Here is a 21,758-nt window from a genome sequence, read left to right as displayed (position 1 = left end):
ACTGGCTCTGTTCCGTACTGACAGGGCGTCCCTTCCTGGAAGGGTGCCCTTCCATCTCAAAGCCCCTCATCAGTGTCAGGCCTCCTGTTACTATCACTGACTGTCTCTCCAACCCTACTCCCCAAAAACCCATATTGTAAGTAGCCTATATGAAGAGAACTAAATAATCCTGCCTGTTACTCCCTTCCTCGGAGCCAGGGCTTTGCCAACTGTCTGAAGAATCTTCTCTTCTGGAAGTGTATCTAAAACATTTTAAGAAGAGGTGTAGGATGCAGGCTATAAATGAGAAGAGGGGGAGGTTCCTAGAAGGTGCCTGTCAGGGTAAGGACTTGGGTTTGTGACCTTCTTTTCAATAGTTCATACCCCAACTTTTGGCTCCTCCAGTCTGATCCCAAGTTTAGAGATCCTTAGGCATCAGCCTACCTAGCAGTTCTTGCTACATCCCTAGGAGAGTCCTAAGGCTCTCTGCTGCCCCCTTCTGTCACCCAATCAGCCTGGGACCCACTACTCAAGTGGTGAGAATCTGGGACTGCCAGGTGGGCCCGCCTTCAGTTAGGGACTGGCCCCAGGACCAGAAAGGACAACACAAGATTAAGCTAAAGAGACAGCCCAGTTTCTGGCTGGGGCCAAAGCTGACTTTCAGCCTGGAGCTATCCCTGTTACAGCAGATTGTGGCTGGAGAGAAGACTTGGCCTTAAAGGGGAGAGATGGGTGCACACCCATAGCATTTGCTTTCTGCCTTCCAAAGGACTCTAGACTGATAAGTCCAGGAAAGACCAGAAAGTACTTAGCACACAGCCAACTGATGGAGAAGGTCTATGACAAACTGAGATACCTGGGAGATTTCCTTGGGATTTCCTCAGTGGCTACACCTAAGCCTTGGGGCACAAGTCTGGACTGGAGGGTGGGAGAGGGAATATAAGGCCCCTGGTACCAAAAGTTCAAGATAGGTGACATCTGGGCTATGGTCACCTTCAAGAAAGCACCCAAGCTCTTTCCTTACAATGTCCACATCAAAGATCCCTTCATCTATCTCAGACTTCTTGGGGTTTAAAAAAAAAAAAAAAGGCCCCTTCAAATGTGAAGTGCCCTGTCTAGCCCTGGGCCGACCCTTCACCAGGATGTGATCAGAAAACCTGAAGATCCTGGAGAAAAAACTCCAGGGAGGGACCTTCATGCCTCACCCTGGACAGAAGGGAGGAGAGGTTCGAATTTTCAGCCTGGAGCATGGCTAGTCCCTAATTTGGAAACTGAAGGCCCTCCTGATTGTTGAAGCAGCCCTGCAGCAGAAAGGGCTGCCCAAAGAAAGGCATAAGCCCTAGAGAGTGGCTGACTCTAGAGTAGAAGACTGCATTAAGACAAGGGCTGGATTAGTGCATTATGACTTAGCTTGTTTCAAATACAGAGCAGGACTTGCAGATTGAGACCAGGAGTGGGAAATTCTTCAAGGAGCCGGGGGCACTAAACTCAGAAGCATACCCCGACCCTAGGCAGTTCCCAGCTTCCAGGAAAGGACTGGATAAAGATCAATAGAAGCTTTGCATTGCGGGGAGTGGGGAAAGAAGGGAGTGATGGCTGGGTATGGGATTAGAAGGGAAGGCTATAGCTGGAGAGTGGGATGGAGGAGGTGTAGGAGTTGGACGTGAGGGTGTTACTGAACCCAGGTAGGGAGTGGGGATGTTCCTCCAGGCCCAGGAAGGAGGCTGGAATTTGAGTAGAACAAAGATGTAATCGAGTCTTGAGTCTAATGTCTCAACAAGTCAAGGACTGTATCTGGAGACCCCCAGGTCCCTGCTGGCAAGAGGTTAGCATTCCTGGAAGAGGACTAGGCAAAAACAGGAAGGTGAGATTTACTAGGCCTTTTACCTGTTTTGACAACAGCAACCTAGCACCAAAGAGCTTTTATCTTCCTTTCTTATCTACCCCACCTTTCCTCCCTGTCTCATCAGCCTGGGGAAAGCTGCCCAACCTCAGCAACTCCAAAGCACCCTTACACTCATATACCCATAGCCACATATTCACACTCATATACCTTTCCCCAGTTTCTCTGAATGTGGCTGACCTCAGCCAAGATGCCACCTTAGCATCCACCTGGATGACGTTCCTCAGTAGCTTGTCTGAGAGTGGCCTTCCAAGAAGGGCCTGCTCTAGGGACCCATTCCCATCAGTTTCTCCTGATAAGACAGGCAGGCCAGGGCAGGAAGTGGGGAGAAGATGAAGGCAAGCTGTGCTGGCTTGTCCTCTGCTCCCACCCCACCCACAACTCCCCCATCAGAATCTGTGTGTGCTAGTGTGAATTTACATGTAATTCGATGACTGTGAAAACACAACTGGGTGGGAATGGGACTTTGAGTATAACTGGGGCTCTATAATTTTGTCTATGGTTGTCTGATCATGAGTATGACTTTGTGAGGTTGACCAAGTAATCAAGGAGTGAATGTGTGGCTACAGGTATATGAGTGTGAATGTCTATCATTAGATGCCACTGTGGATGCCTGACTGCCCTTACTCTCTGTTCCATCAGTCCCTACATCACACACTAATCCTTCCCCCAGCTTGGCTGCCCAGAGCTTAGGAGCCCATGGGAAATGGCAGTCCAAGATGAAGAAGGGGTCTGTGGCAACAGGCTAAGAATTAGGGGCCAGAAGTGTCACAGGATATGCAATACATCTCCAACTGCCTCTGACTCACCTAGTGCCCCAGGTAAAAGACACACACATAAAAGGTAGGGGAGGAGGAGGAGAAAGAAGGAAGAATCTAGGCTGAGCAGCATGAAGGGACCCTCAACCTTCTGTAGCCTCCTGCTACTGTCACTGCTCCTGAGCCCAGACCCTAGAGCAGGTAAGTACTTGGGGGTATAGAAAGCTGGGGGTCTGGGTGAATGGGACGAAGTTGAAAAGACCCAGGAAATCCAGCCAAACCTCCAGCTGTCTGGCAGAGAGGTTCTTGGTCAGGATCACTCTGAACACTTGGCCCATTGCCTCCTAGCATCAATACTGCCACCCAGCACTAGCTGCTGTACTCAACTCTACCGAAAGCCACTCTCAGACAAGCTACTGAGGAAGGTCATCCGGGTGGAACTGCAGGAGGCTGATGGGGACTGTCACCTCCAGGCTTTCGTGTAAGCTCCCACCCGATACCCCTGACTCTGACCTCAGTCCCAATCCCTAATGCTGATCCCAACCCCAACCCTAACTGCTAATTCTGATGCCAACTCAGGTTTTCATCTGGTCCTTGCTCCTAACCCCTGGACCCTAATCTCATCCCCAAGCTATGGTCACAGCTTTGGACCTTTCTTTACTCAGACTCCACCTGGCTCGACGCAGCGTCTGCATCCACCCCCAGAATCGCAGCCTGTTTCGGTGGTTTGAGCAGCAAGAGAAAAGGCTCTAGGGGACTCTGCCAAACCTGAACCTAGGGAAAATGGGCTGAAGCCCCCAGTAGCAAAAATAATAAAGCAACATTGGATGATAATCTCTAAGTATAATCTCCGAGAACTTCCTTATTCTCTTTATTCACACCTGCACAATCCCTGAAATGGGAAAGGCCGAGAGCCAAGGACCCACACACACTCCCCAGGCACCTACATACATGCATGCAGAGAATACATGTTCCCTGCCTCACAGACACATGGTCACACATGGACACAGACGTATACATTACACACGTTCCTTGAGCAGAACTCCAACTCTGGGGTGAAATTAGAGGTACAGGCACCTTCCAGCTGGCAAATTTGAAATATAGGATCTCAAAGAAATGGGTTCCAAACAGAACTTCCAGCTGATTCCCCAGCCATAGGGATCTACTGTTCTGCCTGGGTTCTATCTGTCCATCCATCCACACCAGCAAGACAGAATTATAGGTGGAATCCGCCGAAACCCTCCTGGGTCCTCTACAGGTTTGGAACTCCTAGAAGAAGCAGGAGGCAAATCAGGAGACACAGTAGGACTGGATCTTGGCCCAGATACCCTGAGAATGAGGGAGGTGACTCAGTTCTAAACCCAACACTCTGAAGATGAGTAGAGGAGCCCAGCTCTGAGAGAGCCTCTTCAACACCCTGAAGATAAGGGAATGGACCTAGTAGCTCTGGGCCCAGACAAATCAAGAATGAGGAAGGGGACACTGGGGCGCGGTGGCTGAAGCCTGTAATCCCAGCACTTTGGGAGGCCAAGGTGGGCTGATCACGAGGTCAAGAGATTGAGACCATCCTGGCCAACATGGTGAAACCCCATCTCTACTAAAAATACAAAAATTAGCTGGGCATGGTGGTACACGCTTGTAGTCCCAGCTACTCAGGAGGCTGAGACAGGAGAATTGCTTGAACCCAGGAGGCGGAGGTTGCAGTGAGCAGAGATCATGACACTGAACTCCTGGACAGCAGAGCAAGACTCCGTCTCAAAAGAAAAAAAAAAAAAGAATGAGGGAAGGGACCCAGCACTGATCCAAGACACCTAGGAAAAAAAGGATGAATATCCAGCTCTGAGTCTAATACCCTGGAAGATTATTAATACTAATACCCTGGAGGGGAGCCCATCTAGGGTCCTAAGTACCCTGAGAGAAGGGGAAAAGACCCACTTCTGAGCCCAGGGACTTAAGAATGAAAGGCCCAGCTCTCAGCCTAGACATCATTAAAATAAAGAGACCCAACTTGGATTCCCAGCATGTTTAAAATGACTAGGGCAGCCAGCTCTTAATCTGGACATTCAAAATAGGAGCATACATCTCCAAGTCCAAATCTCCTGGATGTCCTACCCACCTGGACGCCTGTCCACTGGAATCATTGGGGCCAAGAACCCAGGCTTCGGGGATCCATCCTTCCCGCTTTGTCTCAGCCTCAGCCTGGGGCATAGAAAGGCAGCTGTCTCTCCAACAATGTGGGGTATCTCAGTCTCCTCCAAAGGGTTTATTAGTAAAGGGTCAGGAGAGGAATCAGCTATAATCAGGTGAGGCATGGGGGATGGAGGTGTGGGGAGGTAGTTCCAGAATCAGATAGGTTCAATGGGCAGTCATGAAGGGTGGAGATGAATGTGGTCGATGGGCATCAGAGCATTTATGAGGATCAGAGGCTGAAGGATCAATCGTAGTCACTTACCAGAGCCCCAGTGCCAGGGCCCCAGCCACCAGTCCTAGGAAAGAAAGGACTCCCAAAGACGCCAGCACAGCTACCTGCTCCATAGAGTCCCTGTGATCTGAGGGGGAGGGCCACATGTCACTGAGAGCAAGCCTGACCAAGCTCAGTGTCCCCTTCTCTCTGGGGTTTTCAGTCCTGTACACCTCTTGCCCATCTGCCCAAGCTCACCAAGTAGCTGAGGATGTGGCTGAAAGGAGGGTCTTGGAGGAGCAGGGCTGTCCTCCTGAGGCTCCACCTCTGGCTGTGTATGTAGCTGGTCCCCAGCTGGTACCTCCTTTGGTATAGTCCCTAAAGGAAGGCAAGACCCAATAAGTGTCCACACACTGGTGGGGGTAGGGCCCATGTCCTGCACTCAAGGCCAGGCATAGGTTGGAAGTTAGGGTGCCTAGAAGGAGACTGAAAGGGCATGGCCAGATCCTAGCGAGAAAGGCAAGCTCCAAGCTTGCAGAAGTGGAGCCTATAACTGCAGGGGCGGAGGCCAAGGGGCAGCACTTAAGCTAAGACACGGCTGTAGGCAACCAAAGATAAAGCCTGGGACAGCAAAAGCGGTGCCTGCATGGGCAGTGCATGTGCCACCTGGCTGTCTTTTGGAATTGGTTCAGCTAACTGATGTTTTGGGATGGGGCCTCTGCCCTTTTCTTTGGCTTTGTCTCTCACCAGTGCTCGGAGTTCCCCATGCCTCAGGGCTCCAGGTGCTCCAGGTGCCAGCATCCAGAAAGTCCCGGGCACTGACTCGTACAGCATGGGGCAGCCCAGCCACAGCATCTGTGATCACCTCCTCCAGTCCAGCTGGCTCCACCTGGGGGTGAACATGGCTCATTGTTACCCAGCTTGTAAGTGCAGGGCCTACCTAGCCATGATCTGCAAAGAACACCCCTTGCTTCCAGTCCTGTCCTAAAGCCTAGTGGAGCTGTCTAGGCCTCATGTTGGGTGTCTGGTGGGGTTGGGTCTACATCTAGTATTTGTAAGACGGCAGTAGTGATTACTTAGGCTGTGGCATCAGGCGGCCCAGGTTCAAATCTTTTCTGAACCACATATTGAATGACCCTTTGGGCTTCTCTATGACTCGGTTTCTTCATGTGTAAAATCGGGGTGGATATACTTAAAATAATGTATGCAAAAGGTATAGCCAGGTACCCCACAGGCAGGCAGCACTGAGTAAATATTAGTTATTATCTGATGCTGCTGCTCCCCAGGCCTGATACCAGCCAATCTTTAAGATCTCCTGAGATACAAATTCAGTGCTAACCTCAGCTAAGAATATGACTGTTTGCAGGAATGTGCCTCTAGGTGAAAGGCACTCCTTTTCCTAAGAGTTATTTTTTAAAAGCCATTGCTGTCTTCCCATGGATGGACTTTACATCATAGTTACAGTTCCACAGGACAGACACTCAGCCTGTCAGTCACCACTGCAACCCAGCACCAAGCCTGGCCCACAGGGAAGTGCTGGGTCTTCAATGACCTGCCAGAACTGGGAAGCTACGCAGAATACTCAGGGTCATGAAATCAGAGACAGGACCCACAGCCACGGGTTGGGACGCATTCCAGGCCTCACCATGGACCAGGCTGGATGTTGCGCCGGACGGTACTGCAGCCGGAACTTGAGCAGGAAGTGAGGCTGGCGGGGCCAGGAGGCAGGGTATGTCCAGCTGGCTCGCAGGCGTCGGGGATAACCTGGTACCGACTCTACCCGCAGGCCCTGGGGTGGGTCAGGGCGCACTGAGGGCATCAAGACACAAAGTCAGGGTAGACTATGGGTCTCCATCACTTCCTCACCACTTCCCAAGGTGTGTGTTTAAAGGAGCCTTAACCAAACACTCCTGAGAGGGGAGGGAAAATCTTAAACTTGATCACCTATTAGGCTCAGACGGGTCATCTGTATTATGAAATGGGCTGAGGCTGGGTGTGCTGGCTCATGCCTGTAATCCCAGCACTTTAGAAGGCTGAGGCGGGAGGATTGCTTTATGCCAGAAGTTTGAGACCAGCATGGGCAACACAGCAAAACCCTGTCTCTACAAAAAATTTTTAAAATTAGCAAGACATGGTGGCACGTGCCTGTAATCCCAGCTTCTTGAGAGGCTGAGGTGAGGGGATAGCTTGAGCCCAGAAGTTGGAGGCTGCAGTGAACCAAGATCACACCACTGTACTTTATCCAGCCTGGGCACAAAGTGAGACCCTATCTCAACAGAAAAAGGAAAAAAGAAACCAGCTGAGATCTGTGGGTGGGCTTTTGAAATGTTTGTTGAGTGAATAAAAGAGCAATTCTTTTCATCCATGGAAGGTGAGTTGGCCCAAATTCCAGCTAGAGTTTTAGTGTCCCATCCCCACTCAGATCAAGGAAGGAGGGGCCAGCAAGGGAGGACATAACCTAAAGCTGCATTCGGTACAGGGCCCAGGGCAGGGAGTCAGCCCTGAGGCTAGGCAGCCAATCAGGCAGTATTGGCAGCAGCAGCCTCTAGAGTATGTGCTGTGTGGTAGTGGAGAGATCTGAGTCCATTTTGCGGTCTCTGTGATGGGGGTCTGGGGAAGGTCTACGGGTGGGTACTCACAGATGCTCTGCAAGCTCACATCCAGCAGGCGTGTGCTGGCACCCAGTGGGTTCATCTCAGTCACATTAATCCGGTACTGGCTCCAGAACTCAGCCCCATGGACCACACAGCGGGCAGCCCCTAGGGGGTCCTGTGGACATGGCCAGGGCCCTGGAGATGGACTCTTCCTAGAAAGAAGGACATGGTCTTGGGCTTTGAAAATACCTATTGTGGGACCCAGCTGGAGCCCCGACACACTCCCTTATGTCCTACCTCTGACTATCAGCTCCTAGGACTGTCTTCTTCCTGGTGAAGAGGGGGCCATCTGAAGTCAGGAAGGAAAAGAGGGCCTTCTGCCCTCTCTGAGGTTTTCCTCAGAACCTACTCCCTGTCTCCCACACCCACATTGTGCCAGCATACCCAAATGTGTAGGCATCCACACCCGATCACACACACACCTGTAGGAGGTGAGGTAGCGGGTGGGTAAACCACTGATCTGACTGGGACTCCAAGTGCAAGAGAAGTTCTCATAGTCGGCTGCTTGGCAGGAGACAACAGGGCGGGCTGGGGGGTCTAGAGGCAGAGGGTACAGCTGGAGACTGAGCAGTACTCAGGTCCTCCTGGTCCCAGAGGGCTTACTCAGGTCCCATACTTCCTCAGGATCCCCATGTACCATCACTGCCATCCCCCCCAACTCACAGCCCAGCTGCAGGATCACTGTGCCCCCAAGGGTACCATCCAGGGTCCGGCAGATGTAGGTACCCTCATCAGTGCTGTCTGCCTGGGCCAGGACCAGTTCATGCCCTAGCCCAGAGTCAGGTCCCTGGAGCAGCCTTGGCTCCCCGTCCCGAAACCAGGACACTGGGTCCCTGGAAGTAAGATGAGGTGACGATGGACAAACACAAGATATTAAGCATAAATCAGACAATGCCACAGTTCTCTACTGGCTTCTTTGTTGATACGGAGTCTCACTCTGTCGCCAGGCTAGAGTACAGTGGTGCAATCTCAGCTCACCGCAACCTCCGACGCCCTGGTTCAAGTGATTCTCCTGCCTCAGCCTCCCAAGTAGCTGAGACTACAGGCACACACCACCACACCCAGCTAATTTGTGTATTTTTAGTAGAGACGGGGTTTCACCATGTTGGCCAGGATGGTCTCAATCTCCTGACCTTGTGATCCGCCCACCTCAATCTCCCAAAGTGCTAGGATTACAGGCGTGAGCCACCATGCCCAGCCTCCACTGGCTTCTAACTGCATTTACGATAGAACCCAAATTCGTTTTATTGGCTTTCAAAGCTCCTTGTGAGGTAGCTTTTGCCTTCCTTTCCCTCTTCAGTTCCTATCTCTCTCCTGCTCACCCACTGCACTCGAGCTATATTGGTCTTTTTTCTAGTCCTCCGGGGTATTGAGCTCATTCCCACCTCAGAGCATTTGCACTAGCTGTTCCCTCTGCCAGGAACGGTTATACCTTAATATGCATGTGTGGCTGCCTCCTTCATAACCTTCAGAAATCAGCTTCAATATCACCTCCTCAGAGAGACCTTTCCTAACCACCAATTAAAAAGTAACCACAAGCCAGGCATGGTGGCTCACGCCTGTAATCCCAACACTATAGGAGGCTGAGGTGGGTAGATTACTTGAGGTCAGGAGTTCAAGACCAGCCTGGCCAAAACGGTGAAACCCTGTCTCTACTAAAAACACAAAAAAATCAGCCAAGTGTGCTGGGGCGCGCCTGTAATCCCAGCTACTTGGGAGGCTGAGGCAGGAGAATCACTTGAACCCATGAGGCAGAGGTTGCAGTGAGCCCAGACTGCACTACTGCCCTCCAGCCTGGGCAATAGAGTGAGATTCTGTCTCAAAAAAAAAGTTGTCCTCTTCCACATCCTTCTCTTTGGCGTTTCTGCCCTGCAGGTATTACTACCTGGCAAGATTCTCCTTTGCTTATTGTCTTCCCCACTAAAATGTTAGCTCCATGAGGGCAGGCTCCTTGCCTGGCCTTAGCACTGCTATATCCCAGAGCCTAGAATAGACCAGGCACTTGGCAGGTGCTCAAAACATACTGGTTGAATTTTCTGTTGCATAAGGATGGTTGGAGGTTTAGGACAGAGATGTGGATCACGGACAGGACGGCAAAGATGGGAGGGGCGGGACATGAGGACTGGGCAGAGCCAAGAAAGGGTCATGAATGTCAGACCAACAGACAGGTGGGGCACTTACCCAGCAATTACTCCAGGACAACACAGCTTCACGGACCTGCCCAGCTGCCCATACTGGACCCCTGTGGAGGGTACTTCTGAGGTAAGGTTCTTCCTTTACCCCCCTCCCCACTTTGTGAGAATGACAGGTAAGAAGCAGACTGTTAAAACCTGGATGGTGGGGTGGGGGGCCACTTACTGGATCAAAGCATTATGTTATCATCTAGAGAAAGAGGTCAGAGAACAGGACAGAGAGGGGACCCAGGTTGGATGACAGGAGCAGGGGTGGGGTCACAAGTTAGGCATGGGAAGGGGCCACAGTGACAGTGGCAAGTCATGAGTCAGAACTGGGGGGTCACAGAGCAGGATTCTTCTCACCTGGGGGGCCCCAGGCCTGGGGGCAGGGGGAGGAGGCAGACACCAGGGCTGTAGCCACGGCCACCAGGACCCTGCTCAGCCCTGAGCAACTGCTGTTCATCTGTGGGGAGAGGTAGAATCAGAAACCCCCCACCCCTGAAATGGGAAGCTAAAGCCTGGCTCTTCCTCTCCAAAACAGGCTTCCTAGGAGGAAAATTGATGTACCAAGTTGGGTAAGGCTGTGAGAAATCACTGGGGGAACTGACCTGAGATCCCCTTTCCCACTGTATAACCAGTGCTTCACATGTACACACACACACAAACACACACACACCCTCACACCCTCCATCTCAGTCCTGGGCTTAGGGCCCAGAACAAAAGCCGGAGGCAAAAGACTATGCCAGCAACTCCCCCCTCCACCACCCTTGGCACCCACCCCTGGCACCAAGCACTGGCACCAACTCAGCCACTCCAGTTAACCCCTCAGGTCCAGCTGTTAGGAATTCTGCTATTTGCCCCCACCTGGTCCAGGGCTTATCACTGCCTCTGATTACCTGAGCAGACCTTATCACCCTGGGGGAAGGCTGTCATCGTGGATCTGAACCCATCCTGCACTCCCACCCTGAGGTCTAGCCCTGCTCTGGCTGCCAGGCTTTTCGCCTGAACCTGGCTCCTTGCTCTGGCTACTTGGGCCACTCAGCTGGGCCTGGCTCTGACACTTTATTGGTCTCCAGTCTGTGAAGCTGGATGGGGCTAGGGTGCAGGCTGGGGCTGTGGAGTTAAGCAGATCCAGATGCCCTGGCTGCTGCCAGAGGCTGGGGGGCGGGCGAGGAGCCAGCAGATGGAGATGGAGACAGGGTGGCGGGGAGGGAAGGGGATGGGAGGCTGAGAGGAACCGGGAGCCTGCAGGGACAGGGGCCTGGCATGGGGGCCACAGCACCAAGAGATACTCAGAGATCAGGACGAGGAGGTGATGTGGGCTTAGTGTGGGGAGGATTGGGTTGGGGTCAGGAGCAACTCAAAAAGCTAACTGTGTCTATATGATGGGGTGGGGGATGCTAGGAGAGAGAGATTCTGGACAAGGGGGAGCAGAAGGAGGAAGGCAGTGGTGAAGTGGATGGAGAACGAAGGGGCAGGTGGGGAAAGGGCTCTGAGTACAAGACCAGAAGAGGAATAGCGCGGACCCTTCAGGAGTAGGAGTAAAGCAGAGCAGGGCCTCCACGTGTCTGTATGTCTGAGTGTATCCAGTTGGCTCACCCCTGGACCCCAGCCACACTTAACCCTGCTTAGCCCCACCCTACCTTGGTGATCCCAGCAGCAGAATGTCCATGGCCTTCAGGACTTCCTCTCACCAGCTACAGACCCTGTCTCCTGCTCCACTCAGTTCTGGGACCCCAGAGCCATCCCCTCCTTCCCCTTCCCTGCCCCGCCCCCTCTAAGCCTCAGCCACCCCTAGCCAGGCCCCCTCCCCGCTCCTGCCTCCTCCCTCCCTCCCTCCCACCCAAGGCCCTAGGAAGGGAAGAGGCCTCCCCCAAGTCTGGAAAGGAAGCCACAAACACAGCCAAGGACAGCAAGAGGGAAAGGAGGGTGGCTAATACTTATGTCCCCATCAGTGAGAGATGCCCTGTGTTTTCACACAGCCAAACATAGTCATATTCACACATGGACTCATAAGGCACAGTTAACAAAAGGACATGCCTTTGAACACACGTGGATACAATCAAATGAAAAATAAGATATAAACTCACCCTCTTTTCATTCCTCACCAAATGTTTCCTTGGGGCACAACTGGCTGTGCTTCCAGGGGAAGGGAGGCCCTAGGTTGGGGGATATAAGGAGAGGCCAAAGAGTCCAGTTCCCCCTTCCCTGGAAGTTCCAGCCATTTCTCACCTCCCCCTCCACTCTTTGGGCCCCAGCACCAGGAAATGCCTTTGGTCCCTTGGTGCCAGATACACAAGACCCACAGTTACTCTCACACTCGCACTCTCTCACATACGGTCACTCACATTCACACAGACACAGCCACACAGCCTCAGACTCAGACACACACATATTCACACAGTCACACACACACACACAGCCCCTACCAGGGCTCACAGGACCGCCTAAAAGCAACTCCTCATCATGGTCTAAGCCCCATCTTCCAGGGAGCTCTTAGCAGTGGCAGACCCACATCTCATCACTAGCCAAGGAGATCAAGATCAGCAGAGAAGGCAGGCACAGGGGCAGAGACAGAGGGCAGGAGAGGCAGAACTGGAAATGCACTCACACAGAGAGATTTGGGAGAGGGGGCACAAAACTGAAGAGACACACAGAATTCTCTAGTAAGAGCAATAGGGAGAGAAAACGGCATGTAAGGGAAACTGAGCCAAGCAGGGAAACAGAAAATAAGGAGCAGTAGACCTGGTGCTGGGGATTCTTGAGCAGAGGAAGAAGGAGGGGAAGCCACATGTGTTGTGGGTGTGTCTGTCCATGCTGGACACTTAAGAGAAAGGTCAGTCCCATGGGCTCCTGAAGGAGGTCCTCCAATATGTGAATACAGCTGTACTCTCACACCGTCTAAGTTAGGACCCAGGACACACACAGTCAGAAACCTCATTTTTGCTCTGCTACTTACTGCTGAAGTCACACATTGGCACACACAAACCCAGCCACCAACTCTCACGCTGGCAGATATGGCATCAAACCCCACAGAGACCTTCCCAAAACACTTTCCCTAATGTGGTCACAGTCCCTCTCACACACACAACCCAGTCCCACCAAAAATGTGCAGACTGATACACACATAATCCCACACTTGCACACAGCCACATGCAGACCCAGCTTCATGCACACTGACACACGCAGTCACATTAGCACCAAGTGACACTTGGAATTGCACACAATGATACTGTCACACAGACACAGCCTCACAGGCACACACACACACACTGACAGTCGTCAGTCACTCTGGGCCTTTCAAATCATACATCACCCTGCCCCGCCCACTCCTGGCAAGACTGGCGTCTACACCAGGCCTTACCTTCCGCGGCCGCTGCCGCCAGCGCCCTCTGCCCTCGCCCTCTGCCCCGGCCTCTACTCCCTCCCGCCCTGCGCCCCCGCAGTGGGGGCGGCTCCGCCCAGGCACCAATGGAAGGAGAGGGGTGAAATAGGGGGGCTCCTGGCCCATTGGAGACTCCAACTGCCAATCACCTCCACCCCCACCTCCGCCGGACACTTCCTGTCCCGTCCCGGACTGTAGAGGCTGCCTGGGACAGAGTCTAGCTGGATTCCTGGGTCTCCGCCTGAAGGCCTAGCCACCCTGGGACAGCAGGACTGGAAGCAAGAGCCACTGGCCAGGTGACTGGAGAAGCTGAAGGTGCCCCCTGCCTTCAGATAAGATAAGGAAGAAGGAGGGCTGTTTAGGGCACTGGTTCTCAAACTTTGTTGGATATTGTGGTTTCAAAACTGCAAAACCCCACCCCATACCAATTAAATCAGAATCTCTGGAGGTTGGACCTAGGCATCAGTATTGTTTAAAACTTCCCAGATGATTCCAAAATGCACCCAAGTTAGAGGTGTAAGGTGTGTCAGGTGTATGTGTGCCTCAAGAAACCAGCCACCCACCCAGGGTTCTCATCTGTTCCCCAGTCACCAGTAGCTCGAGGGAAATGGGTGCATACTATGTCTATCGGATCTTCCAGACCAGGGCAACACTCCTGAGTTCCAGGTACTTCCCCTCCAGAATCTCACGGAAGAAAGACCCTGGCCTGGAAGGCAGGCAGCCAAGGTTCTCCTGGGCCAGATTCAGTCACTGTCCAGTCTTAGTGTGATTTCCCCACCCACAGGCTTGGTTCCCCTGGGAAAGGAACGAAGGCAGAAATCATTCTGACCATCCCTGCATCATTCACAATCCCTGCCTTCACCTGAAAATTTGGAGGACACCAGATGGCATCAGGTGTTCTGTGTTGCATGGACTGTTGTTCCCACAGTGTTGCCAGGGAAACAGGTTCAGAGGGGACAGAATAGACCCCAGGTCGCTTTGAGAGCCATAGCTTCCTTCCAGGCCCTAGGGTTCCTAACTCCAGCAGTCCCTTCCCTGTCGGAGCTGTTTCTGTTTGTGCAGTGATTGGAGCACAAGGGCAGCAGAAGTATATGGTGCCCGCACATGTGAGTCTAGAGGAGCCAAGGACACAAAGCCAAGTACATGCTCCCTGCATGCTCCCTACCCGCCCCTTTAGCCCCTGTGGGCTGGAGCAGAGCCAAGCTGCAGCCACTCACAAAGCCAGGGTTCTGGCCAACAGCCCAGGGTCTGGCCACTGACCACTTCGACCAGGATCCAGCTCACCCGCTCCCTGTCAAACCCTCAGGCCCAGGCTTGGAGCTGACACTCTAGGGGTGGTGGCAAAGGGGACTCTAGCCTTCCCAAAGCCTCAGCCACAACCAAGAACACAATTTTAAAACAGTTTCCTAAACCGGGAATGCTGTCATTACACCAAGAGTAGGAGAATCTATAGGCTAGATGTAATACTGAGTATTAATTTTGTTCAGAGATTTGGGGTAGAATTTTTGCATCAAGATTTTACATATCTGCAGACAAAGAAAAGCTGTAGCTGGAGCTATGCCTTATTTAGCTTTTAACCCTAGATCTCTAAAGGTTCACACTCCTCTGATATTAGAGTAAGTGACTGAAGTTTGAGATGCACAATTTTATTAATGCTATATCGGCCCAAATTCCAGGACAGGATTCAAGGCCCTGTGGTTGGCATGGTCAGGCGATGGTTGCTGTCTCCCTCTCCTTCTGTCCCAAGCGGTAATGAACCTCAGGAAGTGCCCTTAGTCTCTCCGCAGCCTGGAAAAGGGACAGGGAGCAATTAAGGAGGATAAGGGCTGGGCTGCCAAGAATGGTGGTATGGACTTGTTTTTCTGTTGTTGTTTGTTGTTTGAGACAGGGTCTTGCTCTGTTGCCCAGGCTGGAATGCAGTGATGCCATGATCATGGCTCAATGCAGCCTCAAACTCCTGGGCCCAAGTAATCCTCCTATCTCAGCCTCCCAGGTAACTGGGACCACAGTATATGCCACCAACCTGGCTAACTTTTAAAAATTTTTTGGTAGAGACAGGGTCTTCCTATGTTGCTAGGCTTCTGGGCTCAAGCAGTCCTCCCGTCTTGACCTCCCAAAGTGCCGGGATTAAGGCATAAGCCAAAGCACCCAGCCAGTGTTATGGAGTTCTGGGTGCTCAGGAAACACTTAACTGGATATTATAGTTTGAAATATGAATATGAAATATGAATCCCACAGGCCCACTCCCAGATTGGGAGGCTGGTGATAAGGACTGCTGGAGCCACCAGGGGATGAAAGAGTTGAGCAGCTCCTCAGTCCCAAGGAATGCCCAGGATGTTATGGGAGTTATCAGGGTCATGACTGTTGGGATCCCTAGAGAAAGCAGGAGAGAAAGGTAACATAAGGACCATATCCTCCTTCCAGGCCCTAGGGCTCCTAACTTTGGCAGTCCCTTCCCTGCCAGAGCTGTTTTCTGCCTTGCGCAATGATTGGAGCACAAGGGCAACAGAAGTATCTGGTGCCTACACATACTGTATGTAAGTGTCTGGAGAAGCCAGACTGCTCTGAGTCCTGACCTGCTCAGGGGTGAGGTCCCTCTGAGCCTGAGCAAGCATTTCGTAGCCAACCATGAATTTCCGGACAGTGGCAGAGCGCAGGAGCGGAGGGTAGTAATGAGCGTGCAGCTGCCAGTGCTCCCAGTTGGCCCCGGCCTCTGATCCTGTGGGAGCCCCTGACAGAAATAAGAAAGACAGTGGGGAGAGAGAGCCTTTTTTCAGTTCTCCATCTTAGCCCCTAGGCCCAAACCCAGCCAGGTACCTGAAAACCACATCTCCCAGGATCCCCTGCCTGAGAAGAGATGGCAGGAAATTAGAAAGCACATTGGAGACACAGTTTCACCACATTTGCTGCTCCAACCTCAGTCCCAGCATCTCTGCTCTGGCCACTTCCCCCAGCAACCGCTTCAAGTCTCGCTCGTTTGGGATTGCAGTTCACTAAGCCGGGCCCCAGGAGCCCAGAAAGGTGTTGGGGCTAGATATAGGTACTTGAAAAGCCTCACCATGCCAGCCCATGGAGTAGGGAAAGGACGTCTCAAATAGGTTGTCATACTTGGTCAAGAGCTTCTTCATGATGGAGGCTAGATCTGGAATCAGAGCCTGACTCTCAGCCTGGGGTGCAGATGCTGACCCTACCGGAAGCAACCCCCACCCAGTGCCTAGCACCAGGGTCCTAGTTGGAAGACTGACCATCACGCTCTGCAGGGGTCAGCTCAGGTAGCCGTCGCACATGCCGACGGGGCAGCAGCAGTGTCTGGTAGGGCCACGTTGCCCAGAAGGGAACCAGCACTAACCAGTGCTCACTGGTTAGGACCAGACGTTCCTAAGCAGACAGAATGGATAGGAAGTCACCAAAGTGACATAGGGGCCAGGGTGGGGTCAGCAAATAGGCAGGGGAAGCAGAAGAAAAGAATGTGCCCAGGATCTGATGGCTTCTCAGCACCTCCACCATTAACCACCTGAGTCTAAGTCACCATCATCTTTCCTTCACATTACTGGATTATTGCTAAGGCCTCCTAGCAAGTCTTTCTGCTAGTTCCCCTCTAGCTTTCTCCTTTACACACCTCTCTTGCGTGGGGTAAGAAAGCTAGGGACTCCTTGGGGACACAGGGCTTGGCTCTCTCCCACCTTCCTGAGTAGCTCCTGGCGGCTATACTCCAGTAGTAGGGGCTCTCCATGCTGACTCTTATAGGCCTGCTGAGATCGCTCCTCACGCTGGGCAATATCTGGCAGGAAACTGCTGGCCCACACCTGTCAAGGGACAAAAGCAGAGAAGAGCAGGCAGTTCCTTTACCTCCAAACCTCCACATCACTTGCATATATCCTTTGTCCTGTCCACAGTGCTGGCTCAGACTCAGCCAAGAAACCAACCAGAGCCCTGACACCCTTACCTGGCAGTGGGGGTGGGGGTTGGAACAGCCCATCATGGCACCTTTGTTTTCAAAGATCTATCAGGTAGGGGATAGGGAGATTTGTTAGCCAAAAGACACCAAGTCAACCCCCTCCTGACCACACCCTGTAGAAACAAATGTTACTCACCGGAACCAAAACTTCATCACCCCCTCCCTGCCCATCCAGGGGAAGGGGCATCCTCACAAACCTGCACCCAAGGGTACTGAGCACCCAGCTCCTCTGTGACTGAGGCCCATGCATCGACAACAGCCCGGATCTCAGGAACCGACATGAGTGGCAGCGTCACATCCGACCAGGGGTGGAAGCACATGACCTTACTGAGTGGTGAGGGGGAAAAAGAAAACCAAGAGGTAGGGCTTGTCTGTGCTATGGGCAGGGCCCAACCCCAATGCTGAGTCTCCAACCCTGGTATGAAAGTTGTAAGAGGGGAAATCCATAGTTACCAGACTCCTCGAGCAGACTTTGCTTGGAAAAGAGGATGATCACTGGGTCCTGAGGTAAAGAAGCATCACTTTCTGCAGCAGAAGACCCCTAAGAGGTCTAGCTGCCCTCCTCCCAACAGCAGTTGGAGCCAGGTTACCTGGACTGGGGGCATCAGGCTGCAGAGCTGGGAAGTCGTTGTCAAACAGGAAGGTGCTATTGTAGTGGGGATTCACCTACTGACAAAGATAGACTAGAAGCATTCACTGCCCCATACCACCAGTTACCTGATGGGATTCCAAGACTGGACAGGCTACAAGGGAGTAGGGAAGGCCCACTCTAGGAGACAAAAAATCTTGATAGGATAGGACCCAGAAGGAGGTTCACTGCCCCTTTGGGTGGAGGATAGCTCTAAGGAGGGAACTACTTCCTGTGGTCCAGCCCGCAGATGCAGGGCTCTACAGGCTTACCTCTCCATTGGCTCGGGTGGCCCCAGGACACAGAGGGTTGAGGGGGTCATGGCGGGGCACTGTCTTCAGAAGCTGGGGTTCCACTTGACCCTGCCAGGGTCGCTTCATGCGGTGAGCAGACACCAGCACCCACTCATCCTGCAGCGGGTTGTAGCGGATATGCTGATGGTCTGGGGGCACATAGTCAAGATCAGTCCGCAAAGCTCTCTATTTTATTTATTTATTTAATTATTGAGAAGAAGTCTCACTCTGTAGCCCAGGCTGGAGTGCAGTGGCTTGATCTCGGCTCACTGCAACCTCCACCTCCCAGGTTCAAGCGATTCTCCTGCCTCAACCTCCCGAGGAGCTGGGACTACAGGCACGTGCCACCACACCCGCCTAATTTTTGTATTTTTTTAGTAGAGGCAGGGTTTCACCATATTGGCCAGGCTGGTCTCGAACTCCTGACCCCGTGATCCGCCCGCCTCGGCCTCCTAAAGTGCTGGGATTATAGGCGTGAGCCACCGCGCCCGGCCGCAAAGCTCTCTAGCTCCCTCTCTCCTGGGTCTCACCCACCAGCAGCCCCAAGCTCGTGAGCGCCCTCTCCGCCCTGTCCCGCTCAAGAGCTAGAGGCCTTCCCAGCGCCAACTGGCCTGCAGCCTGCACACTGGCGACTGTTCGTCTTGTCTGTCTGGCTCGGAATGAGCGCTTCAACCTTCGGTGGGGGCAAGAACTTCCTAAAGAAGCGGAGGGCTTGGCTCTGCGCCCCAGCGAGTCCCGGCCGCGGTACGGTTACCGCTTGCCCGGAAGGTTGCTGCTGCGGTGTCCGCCTCTGACGCCTGCTGGCGCTGCTCAGGACCGGTTCCGCTGCGCGACATGAGGCCACCGGGGGATCAGCTGGAAAGTCTGCAGGGCGGTACCTTACCCTTCGCTTTCTCCGTCTCTGCCGCCCCGCCCTGCGCCGCCCCCGATGATTGGCTAGCCGCCAGCACGTGACTGACTGAGTGGGCTGCCCGGCCACCTGGAGGCGGGGCTCAGAGCAACTCTGAACCCTGGAGGACGGCATTGACGATCCCACTCCACCCAGTGCTGGAGCCACTACACTGGAAAAATCTCGGTGAAAGCTGCTTACTGCAGAATCCTTTGGCTCCAGGACGCCTACAGGACTTGCTTGCTGCAGTAGTAATTCATTTGATCTTTCATTCAGCAAATATTTACTGAGCATCTACCAAGTGCTAGGCACCTAGGCTCTATATGAAGCATTGGGATGCACAAGTCAGGCATTGCCTCTGCCCTGCCTGAGCTTACATTCTAGGGCGAGTAAGGATATGACCCTGGATCCACAAGCACCTCAGTCACCTACTCAGTGGCTGTAGCCGAGGAGAGGCAAACCCGGTGGTACTGAAGGAGTACTTCACCATAAAGATGATCCATCCCCAAAAGCAAAAATAAATTAGGGAAAAAGTGCTGAGTAACCATATTCTCTCCCTTTCTCTCAATCTTGCTCTCCTTCCTCTCTCTCTCTCATACACACACAAAGACAGAAGCACAAGAAGTGGGAGGGGTAAAAGGACTATAAGAAATCTAAAAATTTGGGGAGTACAGGACCATCAGAAATTCCAACCACCATCTAGGTGGGGCCTGGTGTTTTCTTTACACATCCTTTTCCCTTTTTAAAATTTTCCTTGGATCACACCAATTGGCTAACACTAGGATAGAATTCAAAGTAATTCCTCCCCTAGTTCTTTTTTCTTTCTTCTTTCTTTCCTTGAGACAGAGTCTCATTCTGTCACCCAGGCTGGAGTGCAGTGGCACAATCTCGGCTCACCGCAACCTCTGCTTCCTGGGTTCAAGCGATTCTCCTGCCTCAGCCTCCCAAGTAGCTGGGATTACAGGTTCCCACCACCACAACCGGCTAATTTTTGTATTTTTAGTAGAGACAGGGTTTCACATGTTGGCCAGATGTCTTGAACTCCTGACTTCAAGTGATCTGCCCACCTCAGCCTCCCAAATGCCTGGCGTCCTAGTACTTTTAAAGAGCCATCTAAATATTGTCTAAACCTCTTCCCCATTTCCCAGAGGGGACCAGAGGACTCAAGGTAACCCAGAGAATTAGTGGCCAAGCTGAGATTTGAATGCAAGTTTCCAAAGCTCTTCCCAGTGCTGTGAGATGCCTCTGAGACTTCAGTGGAATGCAAAACAGAAACCTAGTGTGAGTTAGAAGCTGAGCTATAGCAGGGAGGTCCCTTCCCCCAATCCAGGCCAAGCCAAGCCAGGTGTTTTGCAATTGAGCTGCAAAAACTAGGTCATGGGTCATTTACTTGATCTCTGCCCTAGGGTCCTCAGACTGGAATTGGAAGAGGCTACCTTTTGAGTTAGGAGGCAGGAAGCTGGGGACTGAAAAATAGGGGTTTTACCTGTCCCACTGGCTGTTCATAGTATCCAAAAAGGTGAGACAGAAACAGGAGATCTGCTTTTCTATCTTCTCAGTTGTATTTGAGTGACTAGAGTTTGTGGACAGCTCCATTTTCCCAAGAACACCAGTGCCTCAGTCCCACCTCTGAATCATTGCAACTAAATCCTGACCACCATCAGGAACATCTCTTCAAGAACATCTCCATAACTCTTCTCTTTCTGTGACTCCCCAAGGTCACTTTTTGGAGGAAGAAGAGAATGACTAAGATGGGGCCCACCCAGCTCCCTCCCTTCCAGATCCCAGAGGCGTTGTTACAGGAAAGGGGTCCCGATCCAGATCCCAAGAGAGGGTTCTTGGATCTCATGCAAGAAAGAATTCAAGGTGAGTCCATAGCGTGAAGTGAAAGTAAGTTTATTAGGAAAGTGAAGGAATAAAAGAATGGCTACTCCATAGACAGAGCACCCCTGAGGGCTGCTAATTGCCATTTTTTTTTTTTTTTTTTTTTAGATTTCTGTTGCCCAGGCTGGAGTCCAGTGGCACAATCTTGACTCATTGTAACCTCCACCTCCCAGGTTCAAGCGATTCTTCTGCTTCAGCCTCCTGAGTAGCTGGTATTACAGGTACGCGCCACCAGACCTGGCTAATTTTTGTATTTTTAGTAGAGACAATGTTTCATGTTGGTCAGGCTGGTCTTGAACTCCCGACCTTGTAATCTGCCTGCTTCAGCCTCTCAAAGTGCTGGGATTACAAGCATGAGCCACCGCACCCAGCCTTGGTTTCCCATTTTTATGTTTTTGTTTGTTTGTTTGTTTGTTTGTTTGTTTGTTTTTGGAGACAGAATTTCAGTCTGTTGCCCAGGCCGGAGTGCAGTGGCTTGGTCTTGGCTCACTGGAACCTCTGCCTCCCAGGTTCAAGTGATTCTCCTTCCTCAGCCTCCCAAGTAGCTGGGATTACAGGTGCCTGCCACGCCCAGCTAAGTTTTGTATTTTTAGTAGAGACGGGGTTTCACCATGTTGACCAGGCTGGTCTTGAACTCCTGACCTCAGATGATCCACCTGCCTTGGCTTCTCAAAGTGCTGGGATTACAGGTGTGAGCCACCCCACCTGCCCAGTTATTTCTTGATGGTATGCTAAACAAGAGGTGGATTATTCGTGCCTCCCCTTTTTAGACCATATAGGACAACTTCCTGACATTGCCATGGCATTTGTAAACTGTCATGGTGATGGTGGGAGTGTAGCAGTGTGGATGAC

At 52.3% G+C, this 21,758-nt stretch overlaps 3 protein-coding genes across 11 annotated transcripts; 1 reads left to right on the top strand and 2 right to left on the bottom strand.

Moving 5' to 3' along the window:
* Window positions 1–23: 23 nt before the first annotated feature.
* CCL27 (C-C motif chemokine ligand 27) lies at window positions 24–3,481 on the top strand. Its single transcript, XM_003943832.4, has 3 exons — window positions 24–2,841; window positions 2,989–3,121; window positions 3,306–3,481. The coding sequence occupies exons 1-3, from the start codon at window positions 2,772–2,774 to the stop codon at window positions 3,391–3,393; spliced, it is 291 nt and encodes a 96-aa protein (XP_003943881.3). The 5' UTR covers window positions 24–2,771; the 3' UTR covers window positions 3,394–3,481.
* Window position 3,482: 1 nt separating this feature from the next.
* Window positions 3,483–14,803, bottom strand: IL11RA (interleukin 11 receptor subunit alpha). 5 transcript variants are annotated; one of them, XM_010331721.3, is made up of 14 exons: window positions 13,234–14,803; window positions 11,960–12,028; window positions 10,233–10,332; window positions 9,877–9,937; window positions 8,359–8,528; window positions 8,118–8,232; window positions 7,933–7,965; window positions 7,681–7,847; window positions 6,687–6,850; window positions 5,789–5,930; window positions 5,300–5,419; window positions 5,093–5,189; window positions 4,757–4,839; window positions 3,483–3,909 (listed from the first exon to the last, which is right to left on the bottom strand). In XM_010331721.3, the coding sequence occupies exons 1-14, from the start codon at window positions 13,378–13,380 to the stop codon at window positions 3,893–3,895; spliced, it is 1,485 nt and encodes a 494-aa protein (XP_010330023.1). In that variant the 5' UTR covers window positions 13,381–14,803; the 3' UTR covers window positions 3,483–3,892. The 5 variants fall into 5 exon arrangements, with proteins under 5 accessions (XP_010330023.1, XP_010330025.1, XP_010330026.1 ...); XM_010331723.3 differs by lacking the exon at window positions 4,757–4,839; XM_010331724.3 differs by lacking the exon at window positions 11,960–12,028.
* An 81-nt stretch (window positions 14,804–14,884) lies between these two features.
* Window positions 14,885–19,039, bottom strand: GALT (galactose-1-phosphate uridylyltransferase). 5 transcript variants are annotated; one of them, XM_010331716.3, is made up of 12 exons: window positions 18,888–19,039; window positions 18,113–18,282; window positions 17,803–17,878; window positions 17,666–17,714; window positions 17,410–17,539; window positions 17,201–17,257; window positions 16,938–17,060; window positions 16,500–16,632; window positions 16,313–16,396; window positions 16,072–16,101; window positions 15,831–15,985; window positions 14,885–15,042 (listed from the first exon to the last, which is right to left on the bottom strand). In XM_010331716.3, the coding sequence occupies exons 1-12, from the start codon at window positions 18,967–18,969 to the stop codon at window positions 14,962–14,964; spliced, it is 1,170 nt and encodes a 389-aa protein (XP_010330018.1). In that variant the 5' UTR covers window positions 18,970–19,039; the 3' UTR covers window positions 14,885–14,961. The 5 variants fall into 5 exon arrangements, with proteins under 5 accessions (XP_010330018.1, XP_010330020.1, XP_010330022.1 ...); XM_010331718.3 differs by having other exon boundaries at window positions 18,745–19,000; XM_010331720.3 differs by having other exon boundaries at window positions 18,113–18,250; window positions 18,888–18,992.
* Between the last annotated feature and the right edge of the window lie 2,719 nt (window positions 19,040–21,758).

This window comes from Saimiri boliviensis, chromosome 2 (assembly GCF_048565385.1).
Source record: "Saimiri boliviensis isolate mSaiBol1 chromosome 2, mSaiBol1.pri, whole genome shotgun sequence".
Classification (NCBI taxonomy): domain Eukaryota; kingdom Metazoa; phylum Chordata; class Mammalia; order Primates; family Cebidae; genus Saimiri; species Saimiri boliviensis.
This window is presented reverse-complemented; position numbering and strand designations above follow the sequence as displayed.

Excerpts from the sequence above, each read along its gene's own strand:
- IL11RA (XM_010331721.3), bottom strand. The coding sequence starts at position 13,380 with ATGGGCCAGGAGCCCCCCTATTTCACCCCTCTCCTTCCATTGGTGCCT. Across the intron at positions 9,938-10,232 it reads CCAGGCCTGGGGCCCCCCAG|GGGTCCAGTATGGGCAGCTG; the intron begins GTGAGAAGAATC and ends TACCCTCCACAG. Across the intron at positions 8,529-9,876 it reads TGTCCTGGAGTAATTGCTGG|GGACCCAGTGTCCTGGTTTC; the intron begins GTAAGTGCCCCA and ends TCTTACTTCCAG.
- GALT (XM_010331716.3), bottom strand. The coding sequence starts at position 18,969 with ATGTCGCGCAGCGGAACCGGTCCTGAGCAGCGCCAGCAGGCGTCAGAG. Across the intron at positions 17,258-17,409 it reads CTCAGTACCCTTGGGTGCAG|ATCTTTGAAAACAAAGGTGC; the intron begins GTTTGTGAGGAT and ends CCTACCTGATAG. Across the intron at positions 16,397-16,499 it reads GACCCCTGCAGAGCGTGATG|ATCTAGCCTCCATCATGAAG; the intron begins GTCAGTCTTCCA and ends CTCTGATTCCAG.
- CCL27 (XM_003943832.4), top strand. The coding sequence starts at position 2,772 with ATGAAGGGACCCTCAACCTTCTGTAGCCTCCTGCTACTGTCACTGCTC. Across the intron at positions 2,842-2,988 it reads GAGCCCAGACCCTAGAGCAG|CATCAATACTGCCACCCAGC; the intron begins GTAAGTACTTGG and ends ATTGCCTCCTAG. Across the intron at positions 3,122-3,305 it reads TGTCACCTCCAGGCTTTCGT|ACTCCACCTGGCTCGACGCA; the intron begins GTAAGCTCCCAC and ends TTCTTTACTCAG.